General features: G+C 44.6%; 3 protein-coding genes across 4 annotated transcripts in view; all 3 read right to left on the bottom strand.

The window, feature by feature from the left end:
- The window catches only part of LOC127914382 (uncharacterized), a 402,938-nt gene that overhangs the window by 125,745 nt on the left and 259,479 nt on the right, over positions 1-17,714 (bottom strand). The gene's annotated exons all lie outside the window — the stretch shown is intronic.
- The window catches only part of LOC118365091 (zinc finger protein 501-like), a 289,246-nt gene that overhangs the window by 19,163 nt on the left and 252,369 nt on the right, over positions 1-17,714 (bottom strand). The window lies entirely within an intron of this gene.
- Positions 1-17,714, bottom strand: part of LOC118365116 (gastrula zinc finger protein XlCGF17.1-like) — a 148,289-nt gene that overhangs the window by 121,146 nt on the left and 9,429 nt on the right. Inside the window, exon 2 of one of the 2 annotated variants that reach the window (XM_035747073.2) lies at positions 12,463-14,994. The exons of the other annotated variant lie outside the window; for it this stretch is intronic. Within the exon in view, the coding sequence (XP_035602966.1) occupies positions 14,201-14,994 (794 nt within the window). The 3' untranslated portion in view covers positions 12,463-14,200. Of the gene's footprint in view, positions 1-12,462; positions 14,995-17,714 lie in introns of those variants that run through there. 2 annotated transcript variants of the gene reach the window in all.

Below are 17,714 nucleotides of genomic sequence, written 5' to 3'. Positions count from 1 at the left end.
TTAAGTTCATTTCCCATAAACTCATCTTCAAAACACTCTCCTGCAACCCGCCTCACCAATTTATATTTATAAAAAAGTATTAATTTACCTCAAATCTGTAATCCTCCAAGAAGCTAGCCAGAAACTCCAAGAAGCTAGCCAGAAACTAGCCAGAAGCTAGCCAGGAGCTAGCCAGAAGCTAGCCAGAAGCTAGTTCAGAAGCTGTGTTGCTTCTTTACTGGCAAATCGTTAGTATTTCTGCTAACCACGGTTTGTGGTCATCAGCTATCCTTTAGCTCGAAAATCTATCGCCAGTTTTGTACGGCGCAGCGCGGCTCGGAACGGAACATACCGGGCCAATTTTTCTCTCCATGTGTTAGAGTTGCGTAAATTTGAATCTGGTATCAGGATAAATATAACAATGAGTCACCGATTTTATACTATGTATTTTTTATTAGCTAAGTAATAAATGGCAAATGCAACTTTCGTATATACGGGCTCACTGTAATACCACGCAGGGCAGAACAGAGAACTGACAAGACGTATGTAAAACAGTATTCTTTATACTGTGATAGACAGTTCCAACCCGTCTGTTGGCCTATCACAGTAGAGACTGGGCGATGTTTAAACTTGCTCAGCCTATTGCAGGCGCTCAGGCGGGTCCCCGCCTCTTGGCGCTTCTGTTGATAGATGTAACTGTTGCTTGTGAAGAACATCCAGGCTCTCATGCTCCATACAGTAATCTCGCACCTGGCTCCTGTTATCTAACAAAAGACCCGCTTGTTCTCGCAACACCCCGCTCTGAATGTGCCCCCCCAACTCATTGCTTCTTCTGTATTTTTCCATCTCAGTTAAACCTCGTGATGACCACCCCTCCCTATCACAACTTTGTAAGATACAGCAAGTCACACCATGTGCTCAATATTGTTACATACAAACACAAGGACAAAGCATCTGCTGGGCTGTTATCTACAGTTTTGCAACATGCAGGTCACACCATGTTACTCAGTTCTTGTCACACACAAACAGGCAAGTAGCATTCATCTCATAATGATGCTCCAGTGCACAAATGCAGACACCTCACACAACCAACATCAGATAAGATTTAATCATATATATCTAATGGCTATAATGTAAAATACAGGATCCAACACATGTCCCTGGATTTCAACTGCTAACTCTGGACATTCATACCTGGATCTTACAGCTAGCTAGCTGCTATCCGTGTGACTATCGTCTTTCGTCGATTCCGGAGCAAACATTAATTATTCCGGAGCGAGCCAGCTGAAGAGTTCCATCAATCACTCCTGGGCTGCAGTCACCTATCCGGACCCGCTTTACTGCCTCCAGTTGCCTACAACTGGACTGCTGACGTTATCTACCCAAAGGAGTTATCCGGCTGGCTCCTCCGTCGCGACGTTACCTGAACGCCCATCTGCGGCCTGCTAACCGTTAGCTGTCTTATTGGCTGCTATCTGAATAGACAATCCGACAATTTATTTATTTATTTTTATTATTATTATTATTTTTCTTCTTGGGCCTCTATAACTATATCTATTGTTTTTATTTTTGTTGTTGTTGTGTGATTTGGATTAATCCCCTCTACCACACGGAACCCCACTAATCTACTGACGGAACGCAAGAGGTGGCTAATAACAGACCTCCATCCCTATGCTAGCTTGCTACCGATGGCCTGGCTAGCTGTCTAAATCGCCGTGACCCCCAACCAACCTCTCCACTCACCGGACCCTTTTGATCACTCGACTAAGTATGCCTCTCCTTAATGTCAATATGCCTTGTCCATTGCTGTTCTGGTTAGTGTTTATTGGCTTATTTCACTGTAGAGCCTCTAGTCCTGCTCACTATACCTTATCCAACCTATTAGTTCCACCACCCACACATGCAATGACATCTCCTGGTTTCAATTATGTTTCTAGAGACAATATCTCTTTCTTCATCACTCAATACCTAGGTTTACCTCCACTGTATTCACATCCTTTGCCTGTACATTATACCTTAATGCTATTTTATCGCCCCCAGAAACCTCCTTTTACTCTCTGTTCCAGACGTTCTAGACGACCAATTCTTATTGCTTTTAGCCGCACCCTTATTCTACTCCTCCTCTGTTCCTCTGGCGATGTAGAGGTGAATCCAGGCCCTGCAGTGCCTAGCTCCACTCCTATTCCCCAGGCACTCTCTTTTGACGACTTCTGTAACTGTAATAGCCTTGGATTCATGCATGTTAACATTAGAAGCCTCCTCCCTAAGTGTGTTCTATTCACTGTTTTAGTCTGAATCTGTTTTAGTCTGAATCCTGGCTTGGGAAGACCACCAAAAATTCTGACATTTTAATTCGAAACTACAACATTTTCAGACAAGATAGAACTGCCAAAGTGTTGCAATCTACTGCAAAGATAGCCTGCAGAGTTCTGTCCTACTATCCAGGTCTGTACCCAAACAATTTGAACTTCTACTTTTAAAAATCCACCTCTCTAAAAACAAGTCTCTCACCGTTGCCGCCTGCTATAGACCACCCTCTGCCCCCAGCTGTGCTCTGGACACCATATGTGAACTGATTGCCCCCCATCTATCTTCAGAGCTCGTGCTGCTAGGCGACCTAAACTGGAACATGCTTAATACCCCAGCCATCCTACAATCTAAACTTGATGCCCTCAATCTCACACAAATTATCAATGAACCTACCAGGTACCTCCCCAAAGCCTTAAACACGGGCACCCTCATAGATATCATCCTAACCAACTTGCCCTCTAAATACACCTCTGCTATCTTCAACCAAGATCTCAGCGATCACTGCCTCATTGCCTGCATCCGTAATGGGTCAGCGGTCAAACGACCTCCACTCATCACTGTAAAACGCTCCCTGAAACACCTCAGCGAGCAGGCCTTTCTAATCGACCTGGCCGGGGTATCCTGGAAGGATATTGATCTCATCCTGTCAGTAGAGGATGCCTGGATATTTTTTTTAAATGCCTTCCTAACCATCTTAAATAAACATGCCCCATTCAATAAATTTAGAACCAGGAACAGATATAGCCCTTGGTTCTCCCCAGACCTGACTGCCCTTAACCAACACAAAAACATCCTATGGCGTTCTGCATTAGCATCTAACAGCCCCCGTGATATGCAGCTGTTCAGGGAAGCTAGAAACCATTATACATTGGCAGTTAGAAAAGCCAAGGCTAGCTTTTTCAAGCAGAAATTTGCTTCCTGCAACACTAACTCAAAAAAGTTCTGGGACACTGTAAAGTCCATGGAGAATAAGAACACCTCCTCCCCGCTGCCCACTGCACTGAAGATAGGAAACACTGTCACCACTGATAAATCCACCATAATTGAGAATTTCAATACGAATTTTTCTACGGCTGGCCATGCTTTCCACCTGGCTACTCCTACCCCGGTCAACAGCACTGCACCCCACAGCAACTCGCCCAAGCCTTCCCCATTTCTCCTTCTCCCAAATCCGTTCTGAAAATGTTCTGAAAGAGCTGCAAAATCTGGACCCCTACAAATCAGCCGGGCTAGACAATCTGGACCCTTTCTTTCTAAAATTATCTGCCGAAATTGTTGCCACCCCTATTACTAGCCTGTTCAACCTCTCTTTCGTGTCATCTGAGATTCCCAAAGATTGGAAAGCAGCTGCGGTCATCCCCCTCTTCAAAGGGGGGGGACACTCTCGACCCAATCTGCTGCAGACCTATATCTATCCTACCATGCCTTTCTAAGGTCTTCGAAAGCCAAGTCAACAAACAGATTACCGACCATTTCGAATCTCACCATACCTTCTCTGCTATGCAATCTGGTTTCAGAGCTGGTCATGGGTGCACCTCAGCCACGCTCAAGGTCCTAAACGATATCTTAACCGCCATCGATAAGAAACATTACTGTGCAGCCGTATTCATTGATCTGGCCAAGGCTTTCGACTCTGTCAATCACCACATCCTCATCGGCAGACACGACAGCCTTCACCAACTACTTCTCTGATAGAGTTCAGTGTGTCAAATCGGAGGGTCTGCTGTCCGGACCTCTGGCAGTCTCTATGGGGTTGCCACAGGGTTCAATTCTTGGACCGACTCTCTTCTCTGTATACATCAATGAGGTCGCTCTTGCTGCTGGTGAGTCTCTGTTCCACCTCTACGCAGACGACACCATTCTGTATACTTCCGGCCCTTCTTTGGACACTGTGTTTACAACCCTCCAGGCAAGCTTCAATGCCATACAACTCTCCTTCCGTGGCCTCCAATTGCTCTTAAATACAAGTCAAACTAAATGGGTGCTCTTCAACCGATCGCTACCTGCACCTATCCGCATGTCCAACATCACTACTCTGGACAGCTCTGACTTAAAATACGTGGACAACTACAAATACTTAGGTGTCTGGTTAGACTGTAAACTCTCCTTCCAGACCCATATCAAACATCTCCAATCCAAAGTTAAATCTAGAATTGGCTTCCTATTTCGCAACAAAGCATCCTTCACTCATGCTGCCAAACATACCCTTGTAAAACTGACCATCCTACCAATCCTCGACTTTGGCGATGTCATTTACAAAATAGCCTCCAATACCCTACTCAACAAATTGGATGCAGTCTATCACAGTGCAATCCGTTTTGTCACCAAAGCCCCATATACTACCCACCATTGCGACCTGTACGCTCTCGTTGGCTGGCCCTCGCTTCATACTCGTCGCCAAACCCACTGGCTCCATGTCATCTACAAGACCCTGCTAGGTAAAGTCCCCCCTTATCTCAGCTCGCTGGTCACCATAGCATCTCCCACCTGTAGCACACGCTCCAGCAGGTATATCTCTATAGTCATCCCCAAAACCAATTCTTTCTTTGGTCGCCTCTCCTTCCAGTTCCCTGCTGCCAATGACTGGAACGAACTACAAAAATCTCTGAAACTGGAAACACTTACCTCCCTCACGAGCTTTAAGCACCAACTGTCAGAGCAGCTCACAGATTACTGCACCTGTACATAGCCCACCTATAATTTAGCCCAAACAACTACCTCTTTCCCTACTGTATTTAATTAATTTATTTATTTTGCTCCTTTGCACCCCATTATTTTTATTTCTACTTTGCACATTCTTCCATTGCAAATCTACCATTCCAGTGTTTTACTTGCTATATTGTATTTACTTTGCCACCATGGCCTTTTTTTGCCTTTACCTCCCTTATCTCACCTCATTTGCTCACATCGTATATAGACTTGTTTATACTGTATTATTGACTGTATGTTTGTTTTACTCCATGTGTAACTCTGTGTCGTTGTATGTGTCGAACTGCTTTGCTTTATCTTGGCCAGGTCACAATTGTAAATGAAAACTTGTTCTCAACTTGCCTACCTGGTTAAATAAAAGTGAAATAAAAATAAAATAAACAAAATAATCCAGTCCTACCAGCTAGCAGTGTAATGAACCTTGTCTGATAGCCAATCAACCGTGTCCTGAGCCTGTCGCCTGCAGTCCGTATTTTCTTTCTCGTAAAGTTACACAGGGTCCACGAGCCAAATAAATAATTATTGTCCAGCACATTGTCTAGGAAGGTATTGCTCCTAGGCCGTCAATTTGTTGTTAACTGACTCGTCAATTTAAATAAAGGAAGAAAAAAAAGGGAATATGTTCCATCATCCATTGGTATAATTGAACTGCAATGACCATAATGCATTGCGTGCCCACTTGTCTTGTCTGTTTATTTTACACCTGCTATGTAAAACAGACCAAAGAATGCATGATGGTCAATGCTATCTGGAATCCTTGGGACATACCTATCCTAAACCCTAAACTTAACCCCTAACTTAACCATTTTAAATGTCAACTTCAACGGGCTAGGGACGTCCCGAGGATGTATCTCTACCTGAAAATAAATTATGTAAGTGATTGATAGTTGGTATTCAGCAGTCATAAATCCTAATTTACTTTAATGAACTACTAAAATAGTGATTTTGTCAAACTGCATAGACAGCAGCTCTACACTTTTTTTGACTGACTGATCCTTCCATCCCTCCTCAGCCTTCCTCTCCTCTGAAGACCCAGTGAGGGTGGAGCTCAGTCAGAGAGCTGTTGAGGGACTGATTAGGAAGAACAATTCTACAGCCAGAGAGGTGAGAGGTCACACATGGTTTAGATGGTAAATATTTATGTCCCCTTAGTGGTTCATCACATAAGCAAAAGGGAATATGTTCCATCATCTATGTTTATGCACATTAATGCAAATTGTCCACTGACATGGGTGTCATTTCTTACCCCTTTCACCTGTACGAGTTATTTTCCCCTGACAGACATTTGTTTTTTTGCTATTATGAATGTCATTTGTGTAGAATGTACTTTTCCCCACTCATTCACCCCACCTCTTTACGTTGCTTATTTATATTTGGTGGCCTGACTGCGTCCAGACGATGTCAAAAGCCCATCCTGGTAGATCTGAACCTAATGCAGCTTGGAGTGATCAGATGACAGAAGTCACATTTAGGTGCCAGAGTCCGTAGATGCTCCATATCTTTTAGTGTTTTATATAATATAACTAAATGTGTTTATTTCTGTGTTGCAGGGGCAGTCAAGAATTGAGGTGGGAGACCACCTCAAGCCCTTGGTAGAGCCGGGGGTGGTGTTTACCACTCCATCACGCCTTCAGCAGGCTTGAAAGGTGAAACTGTTTTTCATACTAAGATGGACCAAGAGTCTGTTGATTGGTCAGTCATTGTGTTCATATGTTGAAATCAAATCAAGCTTTATTTATACAGCACATTCCAGACATGGATGCAACACAATGGCTTCACAGGAAAAAAAACTAAATGAAAATAAACAAAAATATTTAGTACACAAACAGAAGACAAACAACTGAAAGACTAATGAATATTCTAAGGAAATTCCATTGATTAAAATATTCATTGGATGCAATATCCAACCCAAAATATAAGCTTGTTTTTTTAGGAGTGGCTCTGAAAGACACTATAGGGGTGTCCACTGGAAGTTGACTAGTAACAACAACTGGGACATAAAAGACACCCACCATGAGACCCACTAAATCTGCCATCAAGAGGTAAAGAAAAGAAAAACCCACACCAAAAGTACAGACAGGAAGCAAACCAAAACTGTGGTTAAAATAATTTATTTACAATCAATACCATTCACACTTTACAAAATCATATCTCTCATTCATTCTTAATTCATTCTATTTACAAAAATATCAAACAAAAACAAACCTCAGGGGAGCATCGTCCCTCCCCGTCATACCTAACCAATACCTAACCCTTTCCCTATCTCCCCTTCCCTAATCTATCCCCTTACCAAACTCACTCTAACACTCCCAGCCCTAAACCCCCTTTCCACCTCTCCCGTGCCGCATGCTTCCCCCACTTCCTCTCCTCCCTCTTCATCCTCCCCCTCAAATCACCTTCCACCCTTCTCACTATCCCTTCCACCCCCCAATCTCTCCCTGTCTTGACTACATTCTTCCTGGCTTCCCACAGTCCCTTTTTAAAGAGACTCATGAGAAGCCAGAGCAGAAACCTGTCCCTATCCGTTCCCTTTGCTCTCCCTACGCCTCTCTCTAGCCTAGCCCATGTCAAAACAAAATCACTCCTAACCACACCTAGCATCACCCGTGCCCTAGCCCAGACTAGTCCGGCAAAGGCACAGTCCCAGAAGGCATGGCGCACAGTCTCCTCCCTGCCACAAGAGGATCTTGGACAGGTGGGGATTGCACCAAACTATACCGGTATAAGATGGAAAGTACCGGCAAACGCTTATGAAGGCTCAACCAATTCAGGTCCTTGAGCCCGTTGTCCAGGCCCCGCGCCTGCACACCCTCCCAGACCACTGACGAGATGCCCGCTACGGGCGCAGGACTCTCTGCCTGCCTGACCTCCTCGTACAGGTGCCTGTGGTCTAAACCTACTCGGGCAACTTCAACCTCGGGGTGCGCACGCAGCCACTTGGCCGCATGACCAAAGTGCCACGGCAGCTGTTCCGCCCGAGGACCCGCGTTAGACCACACCATTACGCTTCTCGCCTGATACGAGAAGAACACCCGCAGGAGGTAACCGGACGGGTGTATCACTGGCTGAGCAAGCTCCGCTAACAAGAAAGAAACAAAAATTGAGTCCAGCTTGAGGGGGAAATGTGGTACCCCCCCTACCTCCCTCCCCGATGGGACAGACCATGCGTGCCCTGGCGACCCACTCGCACCTGCCACTCCACATAAACTGAAACACAAGCCTCACTAGAGGCCTCCTCAGACAAGCCGGCAATGGGTAGATGTACGCCAAATACAAAAGAGACGGCAACACATCCACCTTTAGGACCAGGACTTTGCCCATAAAAGACAAATACCTAGCCTTCCACATTGCTAGCTTCCTCTGTACCACTGCGATACGCATGTTCCAGTTTAGCGTCGCTGAGCCGGAGGTCTCAAAATGAACCCTGAGAATCCTCAGGGCCCCTTCACAGAGAGATAACCCCCCCAGGCACATCCGTTCTACCGCGCCATCTTCCGAAAAACTTGACGGAAGACTTTGCATGGTTCAGAACTGCTCCCGACGCTCGGGTGAAATCCCCAAAGATGGCAAGGGACCTTGTCAGGCACGAGTCCTTGCACAACAGCAAGGAAGTGTCGTCGGCGTACTGCGTCATCTTAACACGCAGCCCACCACTTCCAGGGATCAACAAGCCTTCCACCCCTGTGTCTGCCCTAATGGCAGCCCCCAGAGGCTCCATGTACAGAACGAAGAGGAGAGGCGAGAGTGGGCATCCCTGCCTGACCCCAGACGAGAGGTCAAAACGTCACCTAAGTGACTATTTACACTAACTCGACACCCCGCTCCGACATATAAAGTACGGATCCATCCTATAAACTTCTCCCCAAATCCTAATCTACCTAACACCCTGAATAGAAAAGATCTATTCACGCGATCAAAAGCTTTCGCCTGATCTAGCGCTGCTACCATTAAAGGCAGCCCTCTATCTTCAACCCAAGCGATGGAATCCCTGATCAACTGTAGGTTCCATCTTATAGAGCGGCCCTCTACCCCGCACGTCTGATCCTCGTGGACGACGTAGGGAAGGGCTGTGCGCAACCGGTCTGCTAAAACCTTTGCAAGAATCTTGTAATCTACGCACAGCATGGTCAATGGCCGCCAGTTGCCAAGGTCAGTTGCTTCCCCCTTCTTATAAAGAAGTGACAGCACACCAACAGCCATTGATACCCCGGGACCCCGTCTCAAGGATGGCCTTCAAGACTTCGAGAACCACTGGTCCAAGTATACCCCAAAACTTGAGGTAAAACTCAGCCGGCAGCCCATCCATCCCAGGCACCTTCCCTTTTCCCATCCTCCTAAGAGCGCTCTCAACCTCTTCTAGTGAGATCTGGGCCTCCATCACGTCTCTAATGTCCTCTGGCAACCGCCGGGACAAGTGTTCTAAAACACGTTTCCCTGCTCTACATCTATTTCCCTTTCCTTAAATAAACCTTGGAAATGATCAGTTGTCACCCTGACCATTTCCTCTGGTTTACTTACTATACTACCATTTTCTTCCCTAACTCCATGCATTACCTTCCTACTCTGCCTGGCCCTAACCGACTTAAAGAACATAGCGGAACAAGTCTCATTATGTTCTAGAAAGCCACTATGCGCACGCTCCAGGAAAGCTCGAGCCTTCTGCTCCTGCAGCTCCCTGAGCTGCGCCTTTAGGGCTGCGAATCTCTCCCAGTCAATCGACCCGCCGAGGTTGCCTGCCTCGTACTCGAGTTCAATTAACCTTTGGATACGATCCACCTCCCTCCTTTCCTCCCTTTTTTTCCTTCTACAATATCCTATTATAAAAGCCCTTATCCTCCCCTTAACTAAATCCCACCACTCTAACACCCCCTCGCACATGGACCGGAGGCCATCAAGCCTCTGAAAGAAACAAAAAAATGCCTCAACGAAAGCTTGCTCCTCCAGTATATCCCGATCTAACTTCCAGTACCCCCTACCGAAGAGGCAGACTGGCAACCCCACCTGCAGGAACACCCCGTCGTGATCCGTGAAGAAAACAGGCAACAGCCGCCCAGACAACTGACCCAAAGACCTGGATACAAAAATGTAGTCGAGCCTCCGCGCAACCCCCCCTGGAGTTGCGCCATGTAGGACCGACCATTGCCGGAGTAGTGTGCAGGCCACCATCAACCAGACCATGGCAAGCCATTAGCCCAGAGATGGCACCTGCACTGCTATCACCGCCTACCCCTAAATCTATATTAAAGTCTCCTCCTATCACCAAGTGCCTGTTTGTAACACACAGGGGCGCCAGACAGTCCACCATCTCCCTCCTGTCTGCCGCCACCTGTGGCCCATACACCCCAATTAACCTATATCTAGCTTCTCTAAACTTAACATCTATCCCCAAAACTCTACCCTGCATTATTACAAAAGTGTTCTCTATTTTAACCTCTCTATGCCCACACAAAATCCCTACTCCTGTTGAATGCACCCCTCCTATGCCCCAAAAAGATTCCCCCTTATCCCACTCCCTCTTAAATCTACACACATCCCCACCACCCCTCAGGTGAACCTCCTGTAAAAAACAGAAATCAAACCCCACACCCTCTAAATAACAAAAACCGCCCTCCTTTTAACATTATTCCTTAACCCCTAACATTTAGACTAAAAAAGAAACCGAACTATTCATTTAATTATTAACAACAAATAAAACCCCCAAAACCAAAAAAACAGGAGACTCACCCGATGCTCCCCTGGTCCATCTCCACCGGCGGGGACGTCCTCTCATCTCCTGACGCCCCCCTGTCCTCCATCCCAACCCATGACCCAGGCAGTGTGTTGGGTCCTCCCTCCCCACCCACCACCCCCTCCCTGTTTGCCTCGGGGCTGCATGTAGGGGACCCCATCTCCTCAAACAGGAGTTGGGATCCCTCTAGCAAACAGCCCACCGACCCCTCACTGGAGTCATCCACTAAAATGCAAGGGGCTGAGGCAAACCGGGAGGACAAATTACCCTCCCCCCGCCACTCTCTTAGCCCCCCTCCACACCCCCTCCCTCTCACAACCTGCCAAGCTCCCCTCTTCATCCCTTTCTTCTTTGGTGAAGGAGGTAGCGGGGAGACACAACGTCCCATCCCCGCTAAATCCTCCACCAAATCCCTAATTTCAACCTCGAGGAAGCCTGGCAGGCTGTCCCCCCACTCCTTTCCCCCATCTCCCCCTCCCATCTCCACACCTCCCTCCGTCCCCGTCACTGTCACCACTCCCTCTTCCACTCCTTCTCGCACCACTGTCCCACTCTCCCTCTTCTCCGCTCCTTCCTGTTCTTCCGCCTTCTTTTTCTTCTCTCCTTCTTTTTCCTTCTTTCCATCTTCACTCCTCTTTCTTTTCGCCTCTTCCTTCTTCCCTTCTTCGTCCTTCTCCGTCCTTTCCCCTGTGCCATCCGTACAATCCGCATGCGTCCTCTCTTTCCTCCCCCATCCCCCGCTCCTCCCCCAGCTGCAGACGCGTATGACCTGTGACGAGACGGGCAATCACGCCACAGGTGTGCTCTTGAGCCACACCCGTGGCAAGCCTTGGGCTCGTCACACTCCCTGGCCTCGTGCTCTTCCGACCCACAAAACCGACACCTCTTGGCGCTGCACGTGGCCAGGATATGGCCATAGGCCATACAACGCCTGCAGAACGGGGGCTGACGTGCATAGTAGAGTGTTCCCCTGTCAGCCCCCAGGGAGAACATCGCCGGAGGATGGAGGTAGCCATCCACACTCTTCGGGGACTCCTGAGTAACGCCTGGAAGCCTCTCTTCCCATTCCAGAAACCCAGGGAGTCCCTGAGGTACCTCGCTGAAGAGACATTGTCCATGTACCTCCCCAGAAAGGCCCTCACTTCTTCGTCCTTCACGTGCGGATTGTACATGGTTACGGTGACCACCCTGAAGTTGTTTCTTGCCAGGCTGGTCACCGTGTAAAGACACAGGGGACCTTCTTTCCTTTCCGTCACCGTCTTCATAATCTCATTGTGTTTTTCTTCCAAATATAGGGTTACATCAAACCCCTTCTCCATTGGGTTCCCTGAAGGCAGAGAACATCTCTAACCTTCAATTTTAGGTGCCCCATTAGGATGTTCCTCCCGAAGGTTTCTCTCCCCCAAGGCTCCATCTCTTTTCCCCGCCAAGAAAAGCGCACCGTGTTGGCCAGTCCAATCCCCGGAACCGACGGTCCAGATGTACTTTGCGCCATCTCCTCACGGGCGATTGGCGCACCCGTCCCACCACCTCAAACTTTTTTACAGGAATCAAATCAAAAAAGAAAATCCAAAAAGGTGGCGCAACTAAAAGTGTTGACTCTCCACATCTATCAAGACAACTGGAGCACTGGGCCAGACACTCTTAAATAGAACCTGGACCAACTCAGGTGAAACACCTTCCCACTAACGAGATGGACAAGCCAGCACAGGTGTAACACATACTGACTAACGAGGTGACACCAATCAGTGCGTCCTACGTGCTAACATGCTAAAGTCCAACCTCAAAACACAAATGGAAAAATCAAAGCCTGTAACACCTTCCCTCTTATGACAACAAATATATCCTATATTTTTGTTGGGCATGTTTTCTCACCACCAACAGAAAACAACATTTCACATTATAATCAACTACAATGCTTCACCTTCAATATAAACAGTGTATCTACTGGCTATCAAAAATTAAAAACAAGAAAAAACACTTTTTTAAATAATAGTATACAATCGTATCATTTCTCCTTTTTCTTTCTATAGAATCCTAGAACTCATTAGCATCTAGAACTCTTGTCTTCCTAAAACTCACTAGCTTCTAGAACTCTCGTCCCCTTGGAACGAGCCCAAACACAACCCAACTCCAAGACAGAAACACATGCAGTCAAGATAAATTGTGATCCATGGCAACGCACTGGCTAAACGCAAAGTTGTCCTTACCACGGACGTATCTGATTTCAAGAGGAAACTCCTGCACTATCCGTAGTAACTTTCAACCTCACTGTGGAGCTTCTCTCTCTTTTCAGGGTTCACTAGATAGGCATGTAGTTGGATCGGGGCCCAGTCCCCAATGTCATGCTCTAGTACATTTGGGTTGGCACATCTGAGAATGAACCCTGATATTCTAAAAGCAGGCAAACAATATCAATATAATTGTACCCAAAATATTGTCAGTTGGTTACATAAATAATCATGATTACTAAATGTTACATGAATTGTAAATATGAAATATTTGGTTGCATAGTCTGATTTTCAACATCTTTGCAATGACATTTTGCTAGGTGGGATATCCCCAATGTCAAAACACGTGTCTAAATCAATAACCAATATGCAGAAACAGTTTGGGATAAATTGAAAACTTAAACATAACATGTGCTATATACACAAACACCTGCCACAATAATCATATTACTTGTATTTTTTTTAAACAAGCAGCTTATAAACTGCACAAGCACCAAAAACGCTGTTGTTTTGACAAGTAGCAATAAATCACTGATATCAATTACGGGGGAAATCAGGTTGCATGTGCTGTTGAAACTAACACAACTAAACAAACACATGGAAATGGGAGATATCTTTTACCTCACTGGTTAGAGGACAACCTGCAGAAGACAGTCAGCTACATTTTGGAGTGATGCATTTAAATGTAGGGGTCGTTAAACAAAGGAACAAAGGAACATTTGTCATCACTCTTCGATATCATGTTGAAATCAATTGCGCGAGAGGAGGGAGATAAGGTTGCATGTCCTGTTAAAACTAACAGCTCAAAAACCACACGGAATCTGGGAATAATGTGTACATCACCGGTTAGAGGACAGCTTGTAGAAAACAGCTAGCTACATTTTGAAGTGTTGCATTTTAGTGTTGCATTAAATAGTACTCATTCAATTCAGAGCCTGGATTTTTCCCCTGAGGCTAATATCCATATCATGGTGAAATCAATTAAACAGGGGACAAACGTTTAGGGTTCTACATTGGGACATTCTGACTGACTCTGACTGCAGCTTAAACAACAGTGAAAAGGATAGTTAGCTCGCTACCATTATCTGAGAAGACACTATAGTGTCCTGGAAATACGATGACATAGTAATTAGACAACTTTGCCATCATTATCATGCCATTGTGACATCATTAAAATAATCCTACTACAAAGTTAAAAACATTCTACATTGTGACATTATTTCATTGATATCATGAAACAACTTCATGCATGTATTTTCTGATGTTTGATCAGAGATCTTTTACGAGAGTATCTCTTCCCACATTGATCACAGCTATGACATTTCTCTCCTGTGTGTGTACGCTGGTGTGATATCAGGTTGTTTGGCTGAGCAAAACTCTTCCCACATTGGTTACAGCTATGAGGTTTCTCTCCAGTGTGTGTTCTCTGGTGTATAGTCAGATTGCTAGATGTAGCAAAACTCTTCCCACATTGAGCACAGCTATAAGGTTTCTCTCCTGTGTGTGTTCTCTGGTGGTATATCAGGCCACCTGACTGAGTAAATCTCTTCCCACATTGATCACAGCTATGAGGTTTCTCTCCTGTGTGTGTTCTCTGGTGTGCTTTAAGATGACTTGACTGAATAAAACTCTTCCCACATTGATCACAGCTATAAGGTTTCTCTCCTGTGTGTGTTCTTTGGTGTGATATCAGGCAGCTTGACTGAGCAAAACTCTTCCCACATTGAGTACAGCCATGAGGTTTCTCTCCTGTGTGTATTCTCTGGTGTATAGTCAAATAGTAAGATGAAACAAAACTCTTCCCACATTGAGTACAGCTATTTGGGTTTTCTCCTGTGTGTGTTCTATGGTGTGATTGTAATGTATATGATTTTGAAAAGATCTTTCCACAGTCAGACCAGCAGTGAGGTTTCTTCCCTGTTGGTCTCTGCTGGTGTTTCTTGAAGTGTTCTGACCTGGAGAGAGACTGTTCTGCCCCGTCAGCATCATGAGGTTGTTGAGGGTCCCCAGAGGATCCATGATAGTCCCGTCTCTCTCCTGTGTGAATGAATAAGTAAGACAGGTGGTTAAAGGCACACAACAGTATAAATCCACTGAAAAAGGTGATGCCCACAGCGTAGCCATGATGTTGTTCAACAATTGAAGTCTTTAATGAATGTTAATATTATTTGACAATTGTCTTAAGACAGTCAAGTGAGAAAGACTCCTGTGAAGACATCAAAACAATGAAATAACACACATGGAATCATGTTGTAACTAAAAAAGGGTTAAACAAAATATATGTTATATTTGATATTCTTCAAATTAGCTACCCTTTGCTTTGATGACAGCTTTGCACACTCTTGGCATTCTCTCAACCAGCTTTATGAGGTAGTCACCTGGAATACATTTAAATTAACAGGTCTGCCTTGTCAAAAGTTATTAAAATCAAAGGTTAATTTGTGGAAATTCTTTCCTTCTTTATGCATTTAAGCCAATCAGTTGTGTTGTGATAAGGTAGGGGTGGTATACAGAAGATAGCCCTATTTGGTAAAAGACCAAGTCATTATTTTGGAAAGAACAGCTCAAATAAGACATGAAGGTCAGTCAATGCAGAAAATGTCAAGAACTTTGAATGTTTCTTCAAGTGCAGTCGCAAAAACCGTCAAGCGCTATGATGAAAACTGGCTCTCATGAGGAAGACTTTTTATAAAAAATGTTTTTTTTTTTCAAAAAGGCACAAATAGTAGGAATATAGTAGGATAGCATAGTATAGTATATATAATAGTAGGAATATAGTAGTATAGTATATATATAACAGTAGGAATATAGTAAGATAGTATAGTATATATAATAGTAGGAATATAGTACTATAGTATAGTATAGTAGGAATGTGGAAGTATAGTATAGTAGGAATATAGTAGGATAGGAAAATATTAGTACAGTATAGTACAAATAATAGTATGAATTTAGTAGTATAGTATATATAATAGTAGGAATATAGTAGTATAGTATATACAGTGGGGCAAAAAAGTATTTAGTCAGCCACCAATTGTGCAAGTTCTCAGACTTAAAAGATGGGAGAGACCTGTAATTTTCATCATGAGTACACTTCAACTATGACAGACAAAATGAGGGGAAAAAAATCCAGAAAACCACATTGTAGGATTTTTAATGAATTTATTTGCAAATTATGGTGGAAAACAAGTATTTGGTCACCTACTGGTCACCAAGCAAGATTTCTGGATCTCACCTGTAACTTCTTCTTTAAGAGGCTCCTCTGTCCTCCACTCGTTATTAATGGCACCTGTTTGAACTTGTTATCAGTATAAAAGACACCTGTCCACAACCTCAAACAGTCACACTCCAAACTCCACTATGACCAAGACCAAATAGTTGTCAAAGGACACCAGTAACTAAATTGCAGACCTGCACCAGGCTGGGAAGACTGAATCTGCAATAGGTAAGCAGCTTGGTTTGAAGAAATCAACTGTGGGAGCAATTATTAGGAAATGGAAGACATACAAGACCACTGATAATCTCCCTCGGTCTGGGGCTCCACGCAAGATCTCACCCCGTGGGTTCAAAATTATCACAAGAACGGTGAGCAAAAATCCCAGAACCACACGGGGGGACCTAGTGAATGACCTGCAGAGAGCTGGGACAAAGTAACAAAGCCTACCATCAGTAACACACTACGCCGCCAGGGACTCAAATCCTGCAGTGACAGACGTGTCCCCCTGCTTAAGCCAGTACATGTCCAGGCCCGTCTGAAGTTTGCTAGAGAGCATTTGGACAATCCAGAAGAAGATTGGGAGAATGTCATATGGTCAGATGAAACCAAAATATAGCTTTTGGTAAAAACTCAACTCGTCGTGTTTGGAGGACAAAGAATGCTGAGTTGCATCCAAAGAACACCATACCTACTGTGAAGCATGGGTGTGGAAACATCATGCTTTGGGGCTGTTTTTCTGCAAAGGGACCAGGACGACTGATCCGTGTTAAGGAAAGAATGAATGAGGCCATGTATCGTGAGATTTTGAGTGAAAACCTCCTTCCATCAGCAAGGGCATTGAAGATGAAACGTGGCTGTGTCTTTCAGCATGACAATGATCCCAAACACACCGGCCGGGCAACGAAGGAGTGGCTTCGTAAGAAGCATTTCAAGGTCCTGGAGTGGCCTAGCCAGTCTCCAGATCTCAACCCCATAGAAAATCTTTGGAGGGAGTTGAAAGTCTGTGTTGCCCAGCAACAGCCCCAAAACATCACTGCCCTAGAGGAGATCTGCATGGAGGAATGGGCCAAAATACCAACAACAGTGTGTGAAAACCTTGTGAAGACTTATAGAAAAAGTTTGACCTCTGTCATTGCCAACAAAGGGTATATAAAAAAAAGTATTGAGATAAACTCTTGTTATTGACCAAATACTTATTTTCCACCATCATTTGCAAATATATCATTAAAAATCCTACAATGTGATTTTCTGAATTTAACTATGATGAAAATTACAGGCCTCTCTCATCTTTTTAAGTGGGAGAACTTGCACAATTGGTGGCTGACTAAATACTTTTTTGCTACACTGTATAATAGTAGGAATATAGTGGTATAGTATATATAATAGTAGGAATATAGTAGTATATTATAGTATATACAATAGTAGGAATATAGTAGTACAGTATATACAAGTGTGGATATAGTAGTATAGTATATACAAAATAAGGAATATATTAGTATAGTATACATAATAGTATGAATATGGTAGTAAATTATAGTATATA

The sequence above is a fragment of the Oncorhynchus keta genome, chromosome 32 (assembly GCF_023373465.1).
Source record: "Oncorhynchus keta strain PuntledgeMale-10-30-2019 chromosome 32, Oket_V2, whole genome shotgun sequence".
Classification (NCBI taxonomy): Eukaryota; Metazoa; Chordata; class Actinopteri; order Salmoniformes; family Salmonidae; genus Oncorhynchus; species Oncorhynchus keta.
The sequence above is the reverse complement of the archived record's forward strand: the minus strand, read 5'-3'. Positions and strand labels throughout refer to the sequence as shown.